At 43.3% G+C, this 24925-nt stretch overlaps 2 protein-coding genes across 4 annotated transcripts in view; both read right to left on the bottom strand.

The window, feature by feature from the left end:
- dyrk4 (dual-specificity tyrosine-(Y)-phosphorylation regulated kinase 4) overlaps positions 1-9130 on the bottom strand; it is a 30951-nt gene extending 21821 nt beyond the window's left edge. The window contains exons 1-2 of one of the 2 annotated variants that reach the window (XM_004568224.4): positions 8864-9130; positions 8247-8316 (exon numbers count right to left, since the gene is read on the bottom strand). In XM_004568224.4, coding sequence (XP_004568281.3) covers positions 8247-8316; positions 8864-8895 — 102 coding nt within the window. In that variant the 5' untranslated portion in view covers positions 8896-9130. The remainder of the gene's footprint in view (positions 1-8246; positions 8317-8863) is intronic. The other variant, XM_004568223.4, reaches the window with a different exon arrangement.
- Positions 9131-12443: 3313 nt separating this feature from the next.
- Positions 12444-23363, bottom strand: wfdc1 (WAP four-disulfide core domain 1). Of its 2 annotated transcripts, none has more exons than XM_076885545.1 (7): positions 22839-23363; positions 15127-15322; positions 14880-14963; positions 14284-14424; positions 13798-13848; positions 13655-13709; positions 12444-13559 (listed from the first exon to the last, which is right to left on the bottom strand). In XM_076885545.1, exons 1-7 carry the CDS (start codon positions 22947-22949, stop codon positions 13550-13552), a joined length of 648 nt encoding a protein of 215 aa, XP_076741660.1. In that variant the 5' UTR covers positions 22950-23363; the 3' UTR covers positions 12444-13549. The 2 variants fall into 2 exon arrangements, with proteins under 2 accessions (XP_076741660.1, XP_004568279.1); XM_004568222.3 differs by having other exon boundaries at positions 12446-13559; positions 13650-13709.
- Positions 23364-24925: the final 1562 nt, after the last annotated feature.

Here is a 24925-nt window from a genome sequence, read left to right as displayed (position 1 = left end):
TGGCAGTATGGAAAATGATTATTTGCGGCAAAGTTCGAACCGCTTCATGAACCAGTCACGTGGTACAGCCGGGCAGCGAGGCTTCGGACGTCATCATTTTCAGCTCCTCCCATAAATGAAGCAAGCCTCGATACGCGCTTCGCGGAAACGCCCCCTCCATTACTCGACACACGCTCCGAAGCCTCGATACAGAACGTCCCATCACTAGTCCTATTCCTGCCTGCACACAGCCACACCTAACAGAAGATCGCGACCAGAACATGGACCCTGCAGACTCCTTTTTCTCAGAGTTCAACGGCGAGATGGAGCGGCTGGTGAGCCTGCTCGACCGCATCGCCCAGTCCCCGGATTTAAGGACCATGGCAGTGGGGCTGAGCGCGGTGGAGGCCATCATTCGGCATAATCCCCGGCTTAGCCAGTTTGCTAAGGACACTGAGTTGGGGAACACCATAACTGCCTGGAGAAAGCAAGTCAGGGCTAGTGAGCTTGCTCTCTCCCTCACTACATTTTCCCCACCGCTGCCGCAGGGCAACGCACACTCTGCCTCATCGCCACTGCAGGCTTCCTCCCCTTCCTCACGCCAGCTGGGACCTTGTTCGCCTGTCCGTTCGCCTGCCTTTTTCCTGGCAGCTGTGTGGTCGGAGGATGAGGAGGAGGTCTCAGTTTCTCCACCGGTTCCTGTTCCCTCATCTAAAAGGAAGCGACGCCACCGTTGCTCCTCACCTCGGTCATCCGTTCAGCTTCCTGTATCCGCTGGAGGGTCCGAGGGGCCCGTTCAGCCTCCTGTCTCTGCTGGAGGGTCCGAGGGGCCCGTTCAGCCTCCTGTCTCTGCTGGAGGGTCCGAGGGGCCCGTTCAGCCTCCTGTCTCTGCTGGAGGGTCCGAGGAATCGCTTCAGCCGTCTCTTCCTGTTGGAGGGCCCGAGGAGCCTGTTCAGCCTCACGCCTCGTCAGCTGGAGGACCCGAGAAGCCCGTGCAGCCTCACGCCACGTCAGCTGGAGGGCCCGAGGAGCCCGTGCAGCCTCACGCCTCGTCAGCTGGAGGGCCCGAGGAGCCCGTGCAGCCTCACGCCTCGTCAGCTGGAGGGCCCGAGGAGCCCGTGCAGCCTCACGCCAGGTCAGCTGGAGGGCCCGAGGAGCCCGTTCAGCCTCACGCCAGGTCAGCTGGAGGGCCCGAGGAGCCCGTTCAGCCTCACGCCAGGTCAGCTGGAGGGCCCGGGGAGCCCGTTCAGCTTCCTGTCTCTGCTGGAGGGTCCGAGGCGCCCGTTCGGCCACCTGTCTCTGCTGGAGGGTCCGAGGCGCCCGTTCGGCCACCTGTCTCCGCTGGAGGGTCCGAGGGGCCCGTTCGGCCACCTGTCTCCGCTGGAGGGTCCGAGGAACCGCTTCAGCCGTCTCTTCCTGCTGGAGGATCCGAGGGGCCAGTTCAGCCTCCTGTCTCTGCTGGAGGGTCCGAGGCGCCCGTTCGGCCACCTGTCTCCGCTGGAGGGTCCGAGGGGCCCGTTCAGCCACCTGTCTCCGCTGGAGGTTCCAAGGAACCGCTTCAGCCGTCTTGCCTCGTCAGCTGGGGGTCCGGGATGACCCAGCCAGCACGTCCCAGTGTCTGCTGATGGTTCTGGCGAGGCCGTTCAGCCACCACCGGCTCCACAGCCTGGCCCGGCCCCCCGAGTCTGCAGCTCCGCCTGGCCCGGCCCCCCGAGTCTGCAGCTCCGCCTGGCCCGGCCTCAGCCTCTGCAGCTCCGCCTGGTCCGGCCTCCGAGTGTTCAGCTTCGTCTGCTCCTGAGGTCTCCATGCTGTCTGTTCCTGCACATCCTGTCCGGCCTGCACATCCTGTCCGGCCTGCACATCCTGTCCGGCCTGCACGTCTTGTCCGGCCTGCACGTCCTGTCCGGCCGATGACTGGACGTCATTGCCGTCATGGACGGCCCCCTGAACTACGTCGCCGTCGGTGCCTCCCGCCCGGCCGGCCTCCTGACCTGCTCCGCCGCCGGTGCCTCCCGCCCGGTCGGCCTCCTGACCTACTCCGTCGCCGCCGGTGTCTCCTGCCTGCCCGGCCCCCTGAACTGTTTTCTGGGCTCTTGGGCCGTCAGCCTCCGGGCCGCCCCCCTGAACTGCCCGGGTTTGGACTATTGTGCTGTCAGCCTCCGGGCCGGCCCCCTGAACTTTTTGTGAACTGTTTTTCCTGGCCGCCTGCGCCTGTCGTGAGCCTGTTTTTTGTTCTGTTGCTTTCCGGGCTCCAGTGTTTGCACTTTTTTTTTTTGTTTCTGGCTCAATGTGTTTCATTTGTTTCGTGCCCTCCGTCCTGTTTTCGCCCACCCTGGTTGGGTTGCTTTTTTTTTTTGTTTTTGGTGTTCTGGTTTGGGCTGTCTGGAAGCCAGCCCTTAAGGGGGGGGTACTGTTAGGGTCCCTGGGTCGTTGACCCAGTGTTTTGTGTTTTTGGTTCTTTGATTTTGTTATTTCATTATATTCTAGCTTTGCTTTATGGGTTTTAGGATCATTCTTAGTTTAGGTTCTCTGGGTGGGGTTGGTTAGAGTTTTAGTGTTCTGGTTTTCTGTCTGTGTTCCATAGTTGCTGTCTTCCCTGTCTGCTGTATCCCCACATCCAGTCAGTGTTTGTGTCTGCCCTGGTCCCACGTCTCTGTTCCCTCTGTAGTGCCTGCATGTGAGTCTGTGTTATGTGTTTCCTGTTTTACTTTGAAGGTCTCTGTCTTATCTCAGTGTGTTCAGTTTACGCTTCTTTGGTCTCGTCAGTTCTGATTTGTCCCAGCTGTGTTTCCCTCCTGTTACTCATTCCCTGATTGCTCCCTCTGTGTATTTAAGCCCTGTGTTTCTCTGTGTGGCGATCTACCGTTTACTTTGCTGTGTGTTTTGGCAATCCGCTGGTGTTAGTTTTTTTTTTTGAGTTTTTCCAGTTATGTTATGTTTGCGTTCAGCATTAAAGCTGTTTTGGTTTAAGTTCTGTCTCCGGAGTCTGCACCTTCCTGCCTGCACACAGCCACACCTAACAAGAGGTTCGGTTAATTACCAGTTTTAAATAGACTGAAGGTGTGAGGTGCTACCTGTCTACCTGCCCCTCCTCTCACCCCTCGACAGCTGGGATACGCCGCAGCTCCTCCAAACCCTGAACTGGATAAGCCTTTAAAGCAAACCAGTGAATATTTTCTAATGTTTAAGTTGTAACGTATGTCATAAAATAGCAAATAAAAGCAAAATCAAAGACAAACATGAAATTAAATGGCACTATGTGATATGATTTCATGATATGATCTGAGGCTAACAAAGTGTGATGAGTCAGATTTCTAAAAACGAAAGATTGTGACAAAAAGCTGCTGAACTCTCTTCAAACACATAATATTTATTTTACTTCAATATTATATTGTTGTGATTTATATGTTTGTGTGGGGTGTTCGATGGTTGTGGAGGCTGACCTACTACTTCATATTTGTGTCAACTGTGCTGGCCCGTCGGGACCACCTACATGTATAATCCTCCCATGCACTATAATACAATCTTCACCATTTCATGTACTGTAATAACCACAAACAGATATACAAGAGCTTCCTGTCTGCCTCCTTTATCAGACAGACTGTCACAGAAAACACCAGAATTGGGCCACAGGTCATTTTTCTGTGGCCTTGATCGGGGGTTGATGGGGCTGTGGTGGAATTATTATACTTCCCCATCGTGGCACCGACAGATAAACCCCTCACTGTTTGAAATTAATCCAACATACAGACTGAATGCTTGCTACCCGTTGCACCCTTGTTGAATGCCTCAACACAGAAAGAAATCCCAAAGCTTTTAACTGTAACTAAAATAAAATGTTATGTGGTCATAAAAGCTCTGTGATTCAGTCAGAAAATAGTCTTTTTTAAACATTTTGCGTTGCTATTTCTTCACCTCTCTTAATCTTTTGAGCTGCAGTGAGACACATAGTCAACAGCCAAAAGTACTCCTGCAGGTCTAACTGTTCTTCGCACTGCATCGCTGTGCAGCTATTCTCTGAAAACCATTAAAAACACGCTGGAAGTCTTTTCTGTTTGTGAAATTTTAAAAGGCCAGGAAACCGATTGTACTGATGCCCTACAACTACAAGAATAAAAACACAAAACATATTCTAGCTCAGTAACAGTCGATAGCCTGGCTGGGTTTAGTCTCATCAACATTGATTGGATCCAGCTTTGGATACTCCGAGCTCTGTTGTTCTGTTCACATCAAAACTAAATATTTTGGAGATATTCAATGCATTCAAGTTAAAAGTCATGATGTCTCTACAGCAGTTCTACTGATACAATCTCTAGTAAGACACCATAGCCTATATTTATCTTATTCTTTCTAAATTAATATAGAGCTGGAAGTCTTACCTCATGAATTATTCTTTCATCTAAGATCTGTGGCATTCCTTCCCTGGAATGAGCCCTGACCCAGGGCCCCATGTCTGGCTCAGACCGCTGCACTGTTATTTCAATAAACCCAATAAGATGAAATTAATTGGCCTGCTTGTGAGGCAGCTGAGGCGTAAAATGTTTGCAGGTGCATGTGTGTGTCAGAGTTCAGCTCTATAATCAAAATGTGTGTGTGTGATATGTTTCACTGCTAAATATGTTTACAACACCGCAACACCCCCTGTCGTGTGCGGTGCGGGCGCTGACCTAAATGCCCCAGACTCTGCCCTGCCAGGTTTGAGAACCTGAGGATGGAGTCGGCGCGCTTGTGCCATCAGACCTGTGTGAGTGATGATGGCCTGACATCTCTGGCAGCCCTGTGACCACAAACCTTGTCTACAAATGGGTCTAATGTTGCGCCAAGTGAGCTATAATCTCCAGGCAACACAGCATTTAATTTTCCATTTTCAGCTTTCCTAGAAACCATCCCCTCCTTTACTTTCTAATCATCAGTTGGCAAGCTAAGTTATGGTAACCCACCAACCAGCCAACCTTTTTGCGTCCCAGTGGTGGGACAAAGTTGAGCCTTATCACCTAGGTAAGATCAACTGTCCACTTCTGACCCCAAAGTACTTACTCTCCTGTCACCTACCACAACAAGCCTTTGCACCACCCGGGTACGAAGCAGCCAATGTTTGAGCTAGACAAAGACAGACAATATACAGCCTTCAAAGTGTATCATTAGCACAAATTGCAGGATTTAATCTCATGGCTCGCATGATGGATGCAAACAATGAAGAATGAAACATTCATTGAGTCCTTCCCCATTTCTACAGGTGTATACTGACACACTCTGGCTAGCACAGGCGTGGCTTAAAGGTAAATCCTGATTAATGTGATCCTGATTATGTAATACAATTACAAGCTTTCATGAGAGGAAGTGCAATTATAATTACATAAATGATCATCATAGTAAAAGACACAAATACTTATTATTAGTGGGGGGGTTTTAAAACACTTTTCATTTTCAGCCAACAGTGAAGTTTGAATTTGCTGCTTCAATCAAAACTGTGCAAAACTACTAGATGATTTAAAGTAGTCACATCTCATATTCTTAGATATTGCATTATACTGTAAAACTGTGTAGGAATCAGTGAACCAATCGCAACAAATGTGTCCTTTTATATAACGATATTTTAGATTAGACCAGATTACACAACAATTCTCCTGAGCCTATGGAGATGGAACGAAAGGGTGTGATGGGGGAGGACGTTGGCATACCCTGCAGCTCGGTACTGCATGACTCACTGTTAAAGGAAAACAGACACTTCATGCAACTAAACCAGACACTCATTAACTAAACTCCCTGGGTGGCTGTTTACACAGCATTCTTTGTAGATCCAATTAATGTTTATCGGCCGAGGAGTGTTCTGGCCTCTTGATCCTCTCCGGGGCAGCATCGCTACACCTCCTCACCATTGTGAAATTTAGCCGTGACATGGTGGCCTAACCAGGATCACACCTTGGCAGTAGGAGACCTGCCCAGCTTGCAGGAACCAGTGGGAGGAATAGCAATCGCTGGCAGAAATGAAAATGTTGCTATGGCTGGAACTATTTTGGTGATCATGGAGATTCACATGTTGACACGAGTGAGAGCCATGTGACAAACAAGCCGCAGGCCGTTCAGTTGGCACACACAACATCTTCCATGCATAAACATAAACTCGAGGGAACACAGTGCAGGAAAGCAGATCCGCAAACACGCTCGGAATGAGAAACAAGAAACGATCGTTTGATTAGGACATGATTAGAATTAAGCTCATCGTACTTCAGATGTAATTTACGCGCAGAGTCAACTTTGCAGTAAAGTGACAGTGTGAACTCTGTGCTCACTGACATCGATATCAGCCTGTCATTCAGAAGAGGTGAACCCTATGTCTCTCTAAATGACCGGCTTTTATTCAGGGGTCCGGTGTCATCAAGGAACAAAGCAGTGATGAGAAACTCTATCAGGGGCAAGGTTCATTAGAATAATAGGGTGGCACACTCCTTATTCCACATTCTGTGGAGGTGGCTGACCAGGTGCAATGCAGTGAAGCATGTCAAGAAGTGCAAGAAATATAATCAAGGTCTTAATCTAACGTAGTCTGCTACTGTGTTTTTATACAAGCTTTTATAAAACTTTTATGCAGGCATTTCAGTGCTAAATTTAAACTGCAGATCTGCTATTCCAATTACACTATTTAATGTTACAACTTTATTCAGCTAATTCATGAGCCATGGGGTAAGAAATCTCTTAACATAGAGATGTGCACGTGCATGAAGCTCCCAGTATAAGGCAAACATTGAGCTTCAGTAACGGGATGAATGTCCATATGTAAGTCATATATGTCCAAGTACATGCATGAGTCACTGTGAGATATAAAAAGAATTCTTAAATGATCAAGTGGACTTGAGCAGTGAGTCATAATATACGAAAGCTGCAAACTTGAAAAGACACTGCCTGCTCCAGTCTCAGCAAGCATCTGTTGAGAGCAGCTGCTTGCGTCCGTATTTTGCAATGACGCAAATGCTTCGCATTGATAGCCTAACTTAGAAAACCAGAAAAATCTTTTGAACTGACACCCTAACCATCCATGGCAGCTTCAAATGATGCCTCAGCTACCACTCTATCAAATATCTCACTGATGATCAAAGATTTTTCAGCCTTCTTATGTTGGGCATCTTTTAGCTCAACAACCTGTGGGGAGTTCTATTGCTAATTAATAAGGATATCTGTTTGAGGGCCTTTTTTAAGTGTTGGGATCAAAGAATAAGAGGAGCCATGATAGGATTAAACAAGGATGCGTTTAGCTGACCCATTCTGCAGTATGCAGTAATCCACATGGAAGACACAAACCGAGCTTGGCTTGGTTGTGCTGTTTTAAGTGACGATGGGCTTTCTTATTGCTGTGATTTGGCCCTCTCCACAGGTCATTAAATTCCCACTCTCTCAAACCCAACACACACACATGCAATATCAATCTGGTGTCCCCAATTCCCCAAATTCATATGTTCTCTCGTTTGTTTCTCCACCTTGCTCATCTATTTTCTTTATCAAAATATCCCTGCTTTACTTAAAAATAGTCTGAATGACGCTGAACCCAGGATGCTTTACAGAAAGACAACAGTGAGCATGATCTTTGTTGCATTAAAGGATGCAGTAATTTCTCCTCCACTGGTCTTTGTCCACTATTGGCAAAGAGGTCCAAACTGTATTAAAAGTTTAATCAACAGTAACTATAAAAGTGTCCGATAGGAGCTCAGCGAGGGAGGTCTCAGGTGCTTTGAAACACACTAATCCCATCATGCAGAAGGGAGGGGGTGGGCGAATCAGTCCACCCCTGCATGAATGTGTCCTTGCAGGGCACAGTTTAAAGCTGTGGAACCTTCCAGGAAGAAGAGATGATGGGGTTAACACAGGTGTCCGCGCGGAAAGCTTCAGATATGGGACGCGTGTAACGTCATAGCTATTCGCCATCGAGTAGTTTTGCTCTTCCCAGCAAATGGGAATAGAGCACATCTCTCAGATGCTTCCATGGTGCAGGCCAAGAACTTTACAAGGGAGAGCATGTTCCCCAATAAATCACTTCTGCTGAGAGCACACAATCACCCAAATAACATTTATTTAATGGCCTGCAGATGAACTCGGGGTGTTTGGTTACTTGGAGGCCTTCCGTCACCCCACAAAACCTTGGCAACAACACTAACTTATGTAATACATTAAGCTTTCATGATGGCACAATTAAAAGAAAAAACCCCTCTCAAGATTTAGTATACAGTTGAAATAATAAAGCACAGTGGTAAGACGAATTGCTGTTTCCATACCTTGATCAGAAGGGGAAATGTGCATTTTCTCTCCTTTAAAAGCTTATCCAGCTTATTTTTGGGGCCGTTTCTGTTCAAAGAAAAAAAAGATAATAGTATAACAACATAAACCTGCTGCTTTATCAACTGCAGATTAAACTACTCTTCAGTTATGCCAACGCATATTGATTCATCTTTCAGAAGCATAAGTCTTGCACTAATTATTGTCATCCTTGTTGCCAACATTACATCTGCATGCGGTTTTAGACTGAAACCACATGCAGATGTAATGTTTGCATACTGTGAAGTTTGTTTTTTCTTACAGCAGACACAGACGCGGACTCTTCCTCAGCAGCTTACTGCGTACACTACACTGACACCTTCTGGACACAAGTTTGTCTTTTATTAAACACATTCAACTCTTCATCCAGTCCATTCATAAAACTGAAAGTGTCACTAGGATTAAATAGCTTTATCGGTAAACAGGGAATGTAAAGAAGAGACTCTAAATCCCATTACGAACTAAAAACGTCTACGTTAACTCTTCATGGGCATTTATTTACTTCTTTATATATTTCACTAAATGCAGAGTGCACAGCATTACATACCACAAACTTCTAAAAGAGGACCACACAAACCTTTTCTCCGAAGACTTGTTCGGCGCGCTCATGTTGACGTGATCAGCAAGGTGGTGTTGATGAAGCGGTTATGCGCGGCATGCCCACTAGTCAGGTTTTTAGGCGGTAATAACAAACGGCTGGCAGCCTTCGTGCTGTCGTAGTTACCACCACCGGCTTATCCCAAACACAATGGCCGTTGTACACTAAGTGCTCACTGACAGTGTTGTTCTCCCTTTTTTCTGACGTAGGCGCTTAGTTGCACGAGTGTGCCCGTGTGAGAGAGCACGAGACAAAGGGAGAAGAGGACACCCGCTGAGCTACACGTTTCCCACATATTGCAGCACTCAGTGACCACACCGGCAACAGAGACGTAGCACGGCGTAAAGGAGGGCCCGCATACTTTCATATTTCTACAAAGATACAAATTCTTTCTAAAAAGATTCCAAATTTCAAAAGAAACTAGTGCTGCTAATGTTAACCTGGTTACCATGTTTCGTTTTAGCCCTTTGAATAAAATATTAAAATATTAAGTAATGTGATAAATAAATAGAAAGAATAATGCAGAATTTGTCTCTGTAGTTCAGAATAACTCTCTTCATTCAAAGTCCAAACAGAGCACTTCTAATAAGCAAGCAGGCGCTAGCATAAGCCCACACCTGCCGCCCAGTACAAACATGCAGACACCCAGTCTACTGAAGACTGGTGGCAAAATCGAGCATTCTTATTTGCTAGCAATGCCATGTTTTCTTGAAATATATTTAATTAAAAACAATTTTTGAAATTACTTCTTACGGGCATACAGGGAGTGCAGAATTATTAGGCAAGTTGTATTTTTGAGGAATAATTTTATTATTGAACAACAACCATGTTCTCAATGAACCCAAAAAACTCATTAATATCAAAGCTGAATGTTTTTGGAAGTAGTTTTTAGTTTGAGCTATTTTAGGGGGATATCTGTGTGTGCAGGTGACTATTACTGTGCATAATTATTAGGCAACCTAACAAACAAATATATACCCATTTCAATTATTTATTTTTACCAGTGACACCAATATAACATCTCCACATTCACAAATATACATTTCTGACATTCAAAAACAAAACAAAAACAAATCAGCGACCAATATAGCCACCTTTCTTTGCAAGGACACTCAAAAGCCTGCCATCCATGGATTCTGTCAGAGTTTTGATCTGTTCACCATCAACATTGCGTGCAGCAGCAACCACAGCCTCCCAGACACTGTTCAGAGAGGTGTACTGTTTTCCCTCCTTATAAATCTCACATTTGATGATGGACCACAGGTTCTCAATGGGGTTCAGATCAGGTGAACAAGGAGGCCATGTCATTAGTTTTTCTTCTTTTATACCCTTTCTTGCCAGCCACGCTGTGGAGTACTTGGACGCGTGTGATGGAGCATTGTCCTGCATGAAAATCATGTTTTTCTTGAAGGATGCAGACTTCTTCCTGTACCACTGCTTGAAGAAGGTGTCTTCCAGAAACTGGCAGTAGGACTGGGAGTTGAGCTTGACTCCATCCTCAACCCGAAAAGGCCCCACAAGCTCATCTTTGATGATACCAGCCCAAACCAGTACTCCACCTCCACCTTGCTGGCGTCTGAGTCGGACTGGAGCTCTCTGCCCTTTACCAATCCAGCCACGGGCCCATCCTGTTAGGTGTGGCTGTGTGCAAACAGGAATAGGACCCAAGGTGCAGACTCCGGAGACAGAACTTAAACCAAAACAGCTTTAATACTGAACGCAAACATAACTGGAAAAACTCAAAAATAAACTAACACCGGCGGATTGACAAAACACACAGCAACGTAAACGGTAGATCGCGACACAGACACAAAGAAACACGGGGCTTAAATACACAGAGGGAGCAATCAGGGAATGGGTAACAGGAGGGAAACACAGCTGGGGCAAATCAGGCCTAACGAGACAAGGGAAAGCAAAACCAGACACATTAACATCAGACATGGACTTTCAAAGTAAAACAGGAAACATAACACAGACTCACAGGCAGGCACTATAACAAAGGGAACAGAGACGTGGGACCAGGGCAGACAAACACTGACTGAACACGGGGAAATAGGAACTAAGGATACACAGAGACGCGAACTAGACAAGGGGATACAGGTGATAGGGGAGACAGAGCAACTAAAGAAGACAGAGACATAAACCATAAGACAGAACTCAAAGAAGCCAAAGACTAGAAAGTATAAATAATATAATAAACTCAAAAACCCTGGGTCAACGACCCAGGCATCCTAACACATCCATCTGGCCCATCAAGACTCACTCTCATTTCATCAGTCCATAAAACCTTAGAAAAACCAGTCTTGGGATATTTCTTGGCCCAGTCTTGACGTTTCAGCTTGTGTGTCTTGTTCAGTGGTGGTCGTCTTTCAGCCTTTCTTACCTTGGCCATGTCTCTGAGTATTGCACACCTTGTGCTTTTGGGCACTCCAGTGATGTTGCAGCTCTGAAATATGGCCAAACTGGTGGCAAGTGGCATCTTGGCAGCTGCACGCTTGACTTTTCTCAGTTCATGGGCAGTTATTTTGCGCCTTGGTTTTTCCACACGCTTCTTGCGACCCTGTTGACTATTTTGAATGAAACGCTTGATTGTTCGATGATCACGCTTCAGAAGCTTTGCAATTTTGAGACTGCTGCATCCCTCTGCAAGATATCTCACTATTTTTGACTTTTCTGAGCCTGTCAAGTCCTTCTTTTGACCCATTTTGCCAAAGGAAAGGACGTTGCCTAATAATTATGCACACTTGATATAGGGTGTTGATGTCATTAGACCACACCCCTTCTCATTACAGAGATGCACATCACCTAATATGCTTAGTGGGTAGTAGGCTTTCGAGCCTATACAGCTTGGAGTAAGACAACATGCATGAAGAGGATGATGTGGACAAAATACTCATTTGCCTAATAATTCTGCACTCCCTGTATATTGCCTTATCTTTTATTCTCTTGTGTTGTTTATTAATGGAAATCACAGGCTCTAAATATAAATTGTCTTAATTTAAGGAAATGTTTGTCCAGCGGGGGAGTGGTGACCTTAACGGCCACCTCCACAACCACCACTACCACTGGCTACCTAACACCGGGGCTTTGTAAAAAGACCCACTGGGTCAGAAAGTGTTCAAGCTTGTTTTTACAAGCTGACTGTGGATTTGTATAACTGCACAAACATTACATGTTTTTGTGCTAAAGAACGCAAATATTTCTGTTCTCTGTCATGAGCAAGATGGGGAACCAAATCAGTGCCATTCTTGCAGAAGTTGTTTGTGCAAACTTCCAAACAGTTTCAAATGCAATGTGGTCTAAAGCACTTATTTCAGCTACAAACTGAGGCAGCTCATTTGAAAGCTGTTCTGCTGTTTCTGCTACTAAATGAGAACAAAGAAGTCTGTGTTTCTCTTGGGAAAAGAACCGTGCAATATTATTTTTGCCTTTTCGTTTCATTTTTAGATCGTGAACAGAAAGCTAATTTGACTGCATGCAGATGTACATAAATGTTCTTGGCTTGACAGAATGTGAATAGTATTTTCACACATCTTAAAATGACTTGGGAAAGAGAACCAAAGGACAACTTTTTTTAAAATAAAGTGGTTTATTTAGAATAATCAAGGCAGCGACATAGCACCAATCAGATGGAAATATTCAGACATCACTTTAGTTCTGCACAGAGTGGTTTTCTTTCACGTGTGACCAGCTTATTCTTCTGTTATTATATGCAGCAATTACCGAAGCACCATTTAAATATTTACATGGAAGCAAAATCCCTTTCTTTTATCATGTGTATACTGCAGCAGGGATTATTGTCTCTCATATAGTATGTTAATGAATAACTGTTCTGAACTGGTACATATTTACTGCATAAGTCGTCAAAGAAGTGTAAATGAAATCAGTCTTTTCAAAACGAGTCACTTTCCTTCAGTAGGTTAATTTAAGTTTTCTTTTTCACAGGGGGAGCATCTCGAAAAGGCCTCTTAAATAAACAGTTTTGTCTTTCTTTATTTTGCTTTCCAAGTCACAGTCAGCATCTGTTAGCTTGTACATACCTGCAGCTGTTCTGAATTTACTGATCCACATACTCACATGGTATTATTTTTTAATTAAGAGTTATTAGCGCATAATATGAAACATCTGGATTTTCTTAGCTGACTCACGGCTACACCTGGATTTTTTTTCCTCTTGTCCATAAAACATTCCAGATTTCAGAAGAGGAATTTAGAGCTAAGAATGAAGCCCACATGGTCTTGATTTTTTCTGCTGACCAGTCTTAAGAATAGAGAGCATGGCAGTGGATGAAAATAGGAACAAATTATAGAGAGGGGGGAGGGGGCTGCAAAAATCGGGGTTGCTTAGACAATTTTGCTAATCAGCTTCAGTTTGCACCTTGCGCTACCTTCACCAAAAGCCTCTCTTCCTCCCTTTTTGCTGACATCAAACAGAGGGACAAAAGTGCTTTTTTTCTTTGGATGCATGCTGAGAGTGTGAGAAACTCATCTCCCTGTGGACACGTGACTGACGAGAGGCTGCGAGACAGGGCATTGCGCAGAGGAGGTAGCAGCTGGAGGCGTAGTTTAAAAAAAGGTCAGATCTGATCCCGGTTTAGCTGCGAGCGGATCAAACAGGACTGGACTGATGTCTGAGGTTGTGCTATGCTCGAAGCTGAGGCTGAGTTCAAGTCGACCTGAGCAGGTATGAGAAAAAAAATGGGTCTGTTTACAGGAAAATGCAGATGAGGATGATTTTATTTTTATGTGAGTGGCTGAGAACATACTTCACCCCAGGTGCTTGTGGTGATGCTTTTCATAGCCCACTGCACTGTTAGAGCTGGTACCTATCAAATAAAAAAGCCACAATGATGTCAGACATATTAGCTTTACTTAATATTCAGTTTGAAGCTTTTATTCACTTGAGCTTCTTACCTAAGTAGTCCTTGTAGTCCTTAAAGTATTTGTGTCTCAAGCTACGTCCATCTGTAATTAAAATCACCGTTATATGCACAAACTGAATGAATGGATAAAGTTCCCTCTGTCAAATACTTGGTTTAATATTTCTGCCAACAGCTTCAATCACACGTTATCAGTTCATCTCGTGGCCGTCTATTCATTTGCAAGGTCACTCCAGCATGTTTATTTCAAGATCTATTTCAAAGGAGAAACCTGGCATCTAACAGCGTGCCATTTGCCAAGATAGAGACACCAGAGCAGAATGCTTGGCACAGCCTGGCATTCTCATCCTGCCCTGTGGCGCTTCAGAGCACAAAGCTTTGAGAGCAGCTCTATCAGACGGTTGTTGTGAAAGTGACATATAGATAGGAGAGAATGTGTGTTAAATTCTACATTTAAAGCCACATCACAATCATGTGAGCGATCACTAAAACATTTAAGTCAAGGGAAATAAAATAATACCAGAGTTGCCGCGCTGCTTGATGCACTGTCCCCTGTTAGGGATGCCAGAGGCTGGGTTTCCTGGATTGATGATGTGGCACTCGTAGCCCGTAGGACAGTGCAGAGGCTCATCTCCATCCTCAGTAGTACTGCAGGCCTCAGCTAGTGGGCAAAAAAATACAAAAACCAACGCACTCTGTACACTCTGTATCCAAGGAAACGACAATAAGAAGAGCAAAAGTCATTTTGTGGCACTATATTCTGGCTTTCCTTCAAATAATTAAAAAACAATATTTCCCACAGGAAATGCCAGCATACAAATATAAACTCAGAAAAAAACTCAAAGTTTTAGAGTTGTTTTTTTTTAAAGGAAAATGAGCAGCAAGTCTGCCCTCCTGTTAATATTTGTGGAGCGTTGTATTTGAGACTGGTGGGACTATTACAGTGAAGATGTCTTTACAGTTTGTGATTATTATTGTCACACAGGAAGGGAGGAAAGTGACTTCTGATTAAATATCACTGCACAATATTGCACTGAAAACTCAAAAATGTTCTGCAGATGGATTTTCTGGACTCACATGTGTGTTACCCTTAACTGTTCAGGTGTGTGCCCTCACCTTGCAAAACCTCCTCAGGACCGTCTAGCAGCCAACCGTTACCCCCCAACCATCGAGGCTTGGGCTGCACCAGCCAGTCCAGAACTGCTCAAAACACACACATCCTTAGCTACTGCAATACTCAACAACAATACGAGGAAAAATATAACTTCCTGCATTTCTGTGAACATCAAAATATTGCCAACCAATAATCACTTTAATATAATTTGAAGCCCTATTTTAATTCCAGTCTGCTGGTTCTGCTGACCTGGTGGTGGCTGCACAGACTCCAGGCAGGCATAGATGCAGCCATTGTAGCAGCAGCGTTTGTGGCGCTCGCATTCTGAGTCTGAGCGGCAGCCCGGGACCTCGCAGGCTCGCTCTGGTAACATCTGGGGCGGCGGTGGACACCGGTCATTCTTTTGGTGCTGTGTGGACTGGGGATGATTGAGATACTCGTAATCCTGAAAGAGAGAAAGAAAGACAGATAAATGTCTGAAATATACCATGGATGGGGTCTGTTACTTTGATGCACGATACCCTCTCTTCTTTATTTAAAGTACTGGAACATATTACCCTGGAGGCCAATGTGAGGGCAACACACACAAAAAGAAATAGAGATACCGACTTCAGAATTAGTAGATATTGAGATAGATAGATATATGCTTTTTATTTTTTTAATAACACGGTTAAAAGACAACAGATCATAAAAATGCAGCTCTGGAGTCTGGAGTCACATTAACTTTGCAGGTGTCGCTGTAAACAAAACCATAATAAGTACATTATGGATGTCTCTGTAGGATTTCACATGCTGTTATATAAATGAATTTCAAAATAAAGTAAGTAAAGCTAATCACTGGCCTCCTAATACAAGTTTACTTTGATCAGTTAGTAAAGTTGAAGCACAGTAAGATAAGATAAGATAACCTTAGTCCCACGTGTGGGAAATTTATTTTGTTACAGCAGTGCAGTGCAAAGTTGCATTGAAGAATTAGAGAAAAAACACTGGAATAATATATCTATGAGATACTGTACACAATAGAATAGAATAAAATAAAAATAAAATACTATATACAATCGAATAAAATAGAATACAAATGCTATATACAAGTATAATACAACAATGCCAGAAAAGAGTATTGCGTTTAGTGTTATTGCTATTGCACATGTGTGGACGTGTGTGTTTGATCAGTTGAAGTAAAAGCTTAGTTTCACTGTAGACAGGAAGTACTTTCAGAATAGGTGCTGGCTGTGCTGCATGTATGTAGATTAGACTGAGACAGTTTCATTCAGTGTAATAATATCTGTGACCACATTGCAACCAGCAGAGGGTGACAATACACCTGAGGGAGCACATCCAGCACGCACTTAGCTGAACTGTGCACAGGAGCGGTGAAGGTTTGATTTCTGCATGCATGCCTGCCTACCAATACCTTAACCTGGATTGGTCAGGTGTTTCAGTGTGGGACCGAACACTTACTTCCCTGGTGAATGAGAGGGAGAAAGTAGGCCACTATGAAGCTGAGCAAAGATCCACTTCACACACAGTTCTGGCAAGAACAAGTGGAGGGAAGTGTTTTGTTTTTTTATTATATTTTTTTGTTCACTGCTGGTATTGAATATCTGATGTTGTGCACCACAGAATAAGTGACCATTCATTGTTCTGGGGGTTTGTGCACATGGAAATTATTATAGCAAAATCCCAAGAAGCACAGCTGCCATCAACTAAACACCAACTCTCATATTTTCTCACGAACTGTATTTACTTTTCTGGATGAAGCGTCAGTGTTTTCTCTCCTTTTAACTGTATCAAAATGAACAGTTTGGTTTAACCTCGGATCCTCCAGAGCGGAGGAACATATTTGGGGAATATTTTATTAATTGGCTAGAGTTTATTTTCTAAACTGGTCAAGGTAGTGCATCTCTGTCAAACTGTTGAAATGATGTTGAAAGCACACGGTGCAAGAAACAAGTGAAACTGCAGCATCGTTTCTGAATGGGCCAGAGTGCAGATGAAAGCGAGAAAGAGGAATTTGTTTTTGTTTCTTCTTACACTAGATTTGTAATTAGATAATTGGCTTCTGGGTGGCACACGATCATTAAAACTGTGCTGTTTATTTGGCAGGCTTGCAGGCTGTTCCTCCGAACCAACCAGTGAAACACAAAAGACAAATGTTTGGCACTCATGGTGGCACCACAAACACTTTAAAAATGAATTCGTTTCTTCTGGCAGCTGGGAGCTCGGTGGGTGTTTGGTGTACGGGGTGAGGTCGGCGAGATGGAGAGAACGTTGTGTTCTTCGGTTAATTTGAAATTTCGATTATTTTACCGAGTTGAAATGAGATTCCTCTTTTGCCTGATACTTTGGGCCTGAAATTTGTTTCTCATCAGTCGTTTTGACACATGGACAGAAACAGGAAATAACTGGATACCTTAGTAAAGCTTTTCATCTCCAAAGAACAAGAATATTGTTTGTCAGTTTGCTGCGGGTGTTGTCTCTGATGTTAGTCGGTGGTCAGTGATTATTTTATTGCTTTTCTAGTTAAATTCCACTCTAATTTTTATGTGTATGCTGGCCTCATACAGACAGGAGTCTACTGGAGCTCCGTACTCATTCACAGCATCTCTTCTGTGAATGAGTACTACAAAGTTTGCTCAGACTGGATAATTACATAATGATTATTACACTATCTGAACTTATCTTATATCCGATCTGTTCCCAGTGTATCCTGCAAACCTCTCCTACAAAAAGCTCAAGCGTGCCCTTCCTGTTTATTCAACTGCATGCTTTTGTGTGTGTGTAGTTTGAACTTGCTCTTAATTATACCATACAGGCAAAAGTGCACACTGCAGGAGCCATTCACTGATTTATTACAGCTCCCCGAGAACGCTACCATCACCCATGCTGGTTCGGACTGTGCTTTGGTTAAATATCTGTTACTCTTCTTTTACTTTAACCACTTTGTTCTCAGTTGTCATCTCATGATTTTTCCACTGCTGTACGCCAGAAGGGCTGTCATGCTCTGTTTCTTGAAGTCTATCATAAAATCTCACACACATCTCTCAGATGTTCCACAGTGTTTATTTACACTCCTGTCTGCTGCTTCTCCCCAATAAAGAAACTGCCAGCAGGCTTGTGTGTGATGTTCATGAATATCTGTGGGAATATTTTCCCCTCCATCTATCTATCTGTCACTGTCTGTACTCCATCTCGCTCACTCTTTGATGCTTTCATTTTCTTTCTTCCCCTGCTGTTGGTGTCGAAAAGCAACACGACAGTAGCTTTAAAGTCTGATCTCAGTTGCTGATTCTTTCACTCGTTCCAATTTCTCACAGAGAGGTGATGAGGAGAAGCCACCACGCCTGGCTCCTTAACTGAACTGAAATCTGACCATTTGAAGTAACGACAAAACAAAATCGGAGACAGATACTAACATTTTCTGCTTCGTCTGTGCAAGGATGCAAGTGCACGAGCACACACATGCACAGAAACTTGGATCTACAAACAAACCAAAGAATATATATAGGCTGCTGGTGCAGCCTAGATCTCTCGGTTGAAATCTAGAGGTGATCGAGCGTTTGCTCTGGCTGCACCAGAGTTGTGCAACCTTCCGATTAGCATCCGGGCGTCTGACTCTATTCAATCTTTTAAATCACGGCTTAAAACGTATTTGTTTAATCTTGCTTTTTCTACCGGCTAAATGCTGGCCTTGTTTGCAGAGATTTATTTATTCTTTTAATTTTCCTATCATGCTTTTATTTCCGCTGTGTGTGTCTTGTCGCCATTGTGTTTTGATGGCATAGTTATATTGTGCTATAGTTATATTTTTTCTATTGGTGGCTTTTCCTGTGAACATAATTTTACACTTCTATTTTTTTATGACTCTGTTTATACTTGTGTTAATTTGTTTTATGTTAAGCGCTTTGGCATGTCGTTGGTTTTTAAATGTGCTCTATAAATAAAGATTGTTGTATATATTTCCATGGTGTACACACAGGTAAACGTGTTTGGTCTTTTGGTTAGGTTTCAAGGTTTCATTTTAAATCTGGAAGATCTTCAGCTTTTACTAAATGAAGAAACTCACAGCACACATCTGGTTAGATTTTGTGTTGTGAGACCCAATTTCCTGCTTCTAGAGCAGCTGTCAGTTTGACAGAAAGACAGAAGAGCAAACGCAGCAGGCTAAGTTGTGAGGAAAACAGACAAACTGTAAATCAGTAAGACATGAGAGCTTTAATGAATGATGGGAAATCATGTTGACAGACATCATGTTGGTTTACACAACGTTCCTACAACAGAAGGAATGTTTGGGATGATTTGGACGGGAGTTTATATTTGAGGTTTGTGGTACTGAGCAATAATCTGCTCCAGTGTTATGTCCAGTAATGTGCTGCTGACCACCAGACTCAGATCTAACTGGAATTAATCCTGCTTTGAGCTGCAGAGTTAAATAGCTGACAGGTCATGTCTCAGAAAAGAAAACAAATATATTCATTAGAATATATTAATAATAACAGAAAAATTATCCCAAATTGTAGATTCTAAGCGAGAATAGTGTTACACTACTATGATATAACTGATGGTTTATAGCTAATGACCAATGGCTGCAGTAGTTTCCTTCATATTGACACTCTGTCCTCTCAGAGCTCTGAGCCTCCACAAAGCAAATCTACATGTTTAAAGTCACCATATTTAAAACTTCACAGCTACAAACGTGGCCTGGTCTTTCTACAGTCAGCGCCTTCCATGCATTTATAAATCCCAGGCTTACAGACTTTTCCCCTTTTACCTAATAATAAACAATAATAATATTACACTTCATTTACAAGCACCTTTCAAAACACTCAGGGGCCCTGTACAGTAAATGAACAAAAACCAAGTAAAAGAGCACTAAAAATAAAGAAGTTAGAAGTAGACAGTGCACATGTGATCACAGGGGGAAAGTAGTTTTAAACAGATGAGTTTTGAGCTTAGAGCAATTGCATACAGCTGGAAACAATATTCCTTGCATTAAAGTGTTCAAACTTTAGCTCTGAAACTGTTTGTATTACAAGACAAGCCATCACCACCAGTCTGCAACATTTACGCCACAAATGTCCACAAATCTCTCAAAGATCAGGCAGCAGTTGCATGCTTATCCTTCAAACACATGACCAGACAAACGCCAGGAAGCCCAAGTGTTTCACGTTCTGCTTAATAGCAGATACTGTCAGAAGGGCCCACATCACTTCACTTAGATGAAACTAAAGATTTATAATGCTACTGTGAGACACTGCTTTGCACACGGGCATGCCCAGGCAGATGTCTGAGCCAGACTGTGTTATGGCTATATGAGACTAAACAATCTGGTTGAGTGGTGGGTGTGTGCAAAGCAAATCTGGAATCTGAAAATCTGGGCAATGATTTGGTAAGAGGGGGAAACTTATAGATCCAAAACTTTCAAACTGAGGCGCTGCTGAGGTATTTATCTCAGACATAAGAGTGGGTCCATTTCCTTTTTGTTCCTTTTAAGCGCTTAAACAGAACAGGCAATCTCCAGCCTGATTAGACAGGTGCTGAAAACTGGCCTAATTCTATTAGCATCTCTATCACTCTGACCATTGCAGCCTTTAGGCCCATTTCTTACCTAAATACTCTGATTACATGTAAATCATTCTTAGACCGGCATGTTTCTATTGAAGCGCAGAGATGGAACATGGAAAGACTGTCATGCAAACACCTTTCTTTCAAAAGATTTACAAGTATACTAAATGATAAGATAAGATAAGATAAGATAAGATAAGATAGAACTTTATTAATCCCTCGGGTGGGTTCCTCTGGGAAATTCGACTTCCAAAAAAAAAAGCACAGCAACGACCGAAGTTACAGTTACAGAATTGTTATATATATATATATATATATATATATATATACATACACACACACACACACACACACACACATATATATAAATACAGAGACAAATATAAATAAAATATACAAAGGGGATAAATAGAATAAATAGGAATAAAAAATAAAAATACAAGTGATCAACTCTTGGTGTACACAGTGCATGTAGCACTTCTCTTAAATCCAAGTGATACTTTGGTTTTGGGAAAATGTCAGCGTGTTCTATCCATTACTGACCAAAATACATTCTTTAAGGTTAAAACAAACATCTGCCAAAATCTGACCTCCTCTCCTGTATTAATATACGAACCTACTTGCATGTAAAAATTTTGGTTAATCTAAACGGATCGTGTATTCATATTGTTATGGTTTAAAGCTTATTATACAATCTCAAGAAAAGGCTTCAAAAGGCAAAACTGAGCATGTTGGTGGTCTTGTGTTGATTTCAAATTTACCAATTTTCCTTTCGAGACAAAATATCCTTCTGTGGAGTGTGTATGTTAAATACTGCGTGACTATAATTTGTCTTTCTGCATGGCCTTGGCGTTATGAATGAGGCTGAGTGTGTGTATGTGGGAGATTTAAAAAAAAGAAAGATTGCAAGATACCGAGATGAAAAGGTTCAAGGAGTAAAAGGCAAACTCTGTCTATAGAGCTGTCTCAGCATGTTCCAATTACTGCAGCTTTGAGGCAGAGTCCAGACGGACGGTTCTTTTGGCCCATCCTGAGAGCAGGAGGAGACCAGAGAAAGATATTTGAGGGAAAACGGAGGGTGGTGTACTGAGAGAAGCACACGGTCAGCGGGGAAGAGAAATCGGGTCAGAACGAGGGTGGAATGGTAACAGTTACATACAGTATTAGAGAAAGGCTGAAAATGAGAGACAGAGGCCACAAACAAGTCAGAAGGTGAGAACACTGAAGCATGAAAGGTTACAGAGAGGAAAGGCAGCACGCTACAGTGAGCCCTTGTTAGAGATGATCAATCAGCTACACTGAGCTGAGTTAACAAGCGGGGGCCTGGCCTGCAAATTCAGTTCCTGCCCTAATAATCCACTACACACACACACACACACACACACACACACACACACACACACACACACACACACACACACACACACACACACACACACCAACTAATGCTGAACATCCCATATACCCCCCACTGCTCCTATAGAATCATTACTTATTCCAACCTGTTGCACACTCTCTGTTACTCTTCAAAACTCGCCTGTCTGAGTGGATTTTTCATGCATCTATAAATCAAAGCACATCTGCTCTCAAACCGTTGTTTCGCAACGGTGAAAGAAATGTTAAAGTTCTCTCAAGCAAAACACCGACTCTTCTCCAGACTGAACTACGTACTTACTCTGTTACATTTTTGTTGATCTGATTTTTAGCATTTTTTAAAATGTATTTGTTTCAATGTTTCATCTGAAAACTAACAAGCATGCCTATCTCATACAGTTTCCGTTAAAAGCTACAATATTTCCCGATGATAATAAGTGATCATATAAAAAAAGCTAGCATCGTGTGGATTGGGCCTATTTAATCAAAATCATGGTCATTACCTAGCCACAGTTAGCATAGCTGGGACATGTGGGGTGCCACAAATCTAATTTCACGCTCCTGGGTTTGGAAAAGTCCTGAATTAACTTTCAGAGCTTCAATTTGTTGTTTTTCCTCCACGACTTTGGAATTGATATAAAACAAGATATAATATATAACTTTATTTACCAATTTAATCTGATTTAAAATATCCAGCTGGTGATTGTAGAGTAAAAATATCTATTTCTTCCTTTGAGTATAAAACCTGAGTAAATGCACTTTTTCTGTAAATGTGTTTTGTACTATGCCACAACACTATCGGTCATTTTAATCACAGCCCTCAGGCCTACTCGAACACCTCTCACCTCAGACACAAAACTGCCCTGACAGCTCAAAGTGCCTCCCTGTAACCGAGCAGACATTGTACTGCAGTGCTGTGAGCTTTCACCGACTTCCACTTTAAAAGATTCTCTAAACAACCCCGAGACAGAGAAATACACACACTCGTATGTACAGTAGAAAGGTGAGGTTATGTGCCCCACCTTATGGTTGAGTCCTCTTTTCCTGATTCTTCTGGCATCACTTCCTGTGGACAGGACCAACAGGGACAGGAGCACCAGCAAAGAGCCTGGCATGGTCTGTGTTCTGCACATCCCCCTCCTTCTTCTCCTTTATTTTCTCAGAAGTATTCCTTCTTCCTCTTTATTACAGAGATTTACTCGAAGTTTGTCCTGTAGCTGTTTGTAGGTCCTCTGGTTTGTTGCCTTTCCAGCTGAAGCAACAACTCTGGGTGCTCAAGTGCAGCCAGAAATTACACAAGCGCTCTCCCTCCAACAGGTCCTGCCTTTATATCCGGCTGAGGAAAAGTGACGGGCAGAATGACAGAGTAGAGAAAAAGTAGAGGAAAGTACAGAGGGGATGAATAGAGGCAGTACAGGAAAGGAAGGAGAATTGTTAGGGGGAGTAAAGAGGGGAAGGGAGAAACAGCAGCAGTCTGTGCATCAGTTACCGAGAGCTGAAACTGTCTGCTGGCACAGCGTGTGCACATGTCTCTGGAAGAGAGAAGGGGAGGTGAAAGGAGGGAGGGAGGACTGTTGGAGAGGGCAGTGAGTGTGAGACCGCCCCTTGGCCCCTCGTTGCATCTTGTAGCACATCTGGTGATCTTTATGTAAATTTGACAGCATTTTGTCAGCGTGCATTTGTGACTTATTTTATTTTATCTCGTTTCTTTGCACGGGGTTTAAAAAGACTTCACTGCTGGCCTGGAGTTCATGCATGCTTTTTAACTATTAACAGTCCAAGATTGAATTACAACAGAGTTAGGACACACCTGATTCATATGGCAAGGTGTCTGAAATTGCACAAATACACCTAGCTGTCTGAATGAGTGTCCAAGTGTGAATAAATACAAGCTAATGTTTGCTGGCAGAGCACTCACAGTGATTTCAGTGGCATTGATCCATGCACAATAAAAGCATGTGGTGTATTTCAGGGAAAGGGGCCTCTCTGTCTTTTTCTCCGTCATCCCCCCCCCCCCCCCAAACTAGGACGCCCTTCATCTCAACCCCACCCCCCACTTCCCCCGACTCACCCCACCACCTTACCACCGGACCTTTCTCCCCATTCTTTGCGTCTTGCACTGAAAGGGAGAAAGAATGCTAAGCCGGCACAAATCTCAGTCATTATTAGTTTTACAGAAGCAGAGCCGGTGTCACTGAGAGAGAGGCCCCTGGGCTCACTTACACAAAAGACAAAGTAAAGCAAAAGCAAGGGAGAAAAAAATGAAAATGCAAAGGGTAAGGGGTGGACGACACGGACAATAAGATATGACGATAGTGGAATTTAATGAATGATTTGTTTAATTTACCTTCCATATTTATGCTAAGTTATAATTACACTCCTGGAATGCCGGAGTGGAATTCAGCTGTCCCGTTTACAGCAGTGCTTCCCAGACATGTTCTCACATCTGCATCCTGCCCTTCTTTCTAAAGGTGGAATTTACAGTATAAACGAGTATAACCAAACAAGACGAGATCAGGATACGGTTGAAACAATCCAGCCAGCAGCTACAAGATATAAGAACATATCGCTCTGAATACAGTTAAGTAATAAAACTGCTGGTCTGTGGCAAAAAAAGAGTCTATTGCATCTACTTTTATCTACACTGGGAATCAAAAAGATCAGTTACTGTGGTTTTGAAAGCAAAACATTTCCCCCTATTTGTTTGATTTTGAATTTCAGTTGCTCTTTTCTTTTTAGCAACACCCCAAGTGCTTTAAATGCACAACAGGTCCGGACTACAGGGTGGCCAGCTGAGCACCTGTAGCCTTGCTGGCATTGCCGAAGCGTGTAAGGCCTTTCCTGGAAAACAACATCAGTTAAATGCATGCATATGTTGCTCCAAATAAGTCCCAGCTCTATATTATTCTGGATACTTTTGGTTGATAACCAGTGTCCATGATTTTCTTTCACACATATGATGAAATTTCCAAGTACTTTTTAAATTAAATTCATCCATTCATACTTGCATTTTCTGTCTGCGTTTCTGTTACAGGGAACAGCATCTGAACTATTTTGGAAACAATGTTATATGTGTGTCATCTATATAAGACAGAAATTAGAAAGATAA

The sequence above is a fragment of the Maylandia zebra genome, linkage group LG7, assembly GCF_041146795.1.
Source record: "Maylandia zebra isolate NMK-2024a linkage group LG7, Mzebra_GT3a, whole genome shotgun sequence".
NCBI classification, from domain to species: Eukaryota; Metazoa; Chordata; class Actinopteri; order Cichliformes; family Cichlidae; genus Maylandia; species Maylandia zebra.
Note: the sequence above shows the minus strand (reverse complement) of the source record. Positions and strands in the feature narration are given on the sequence as shown.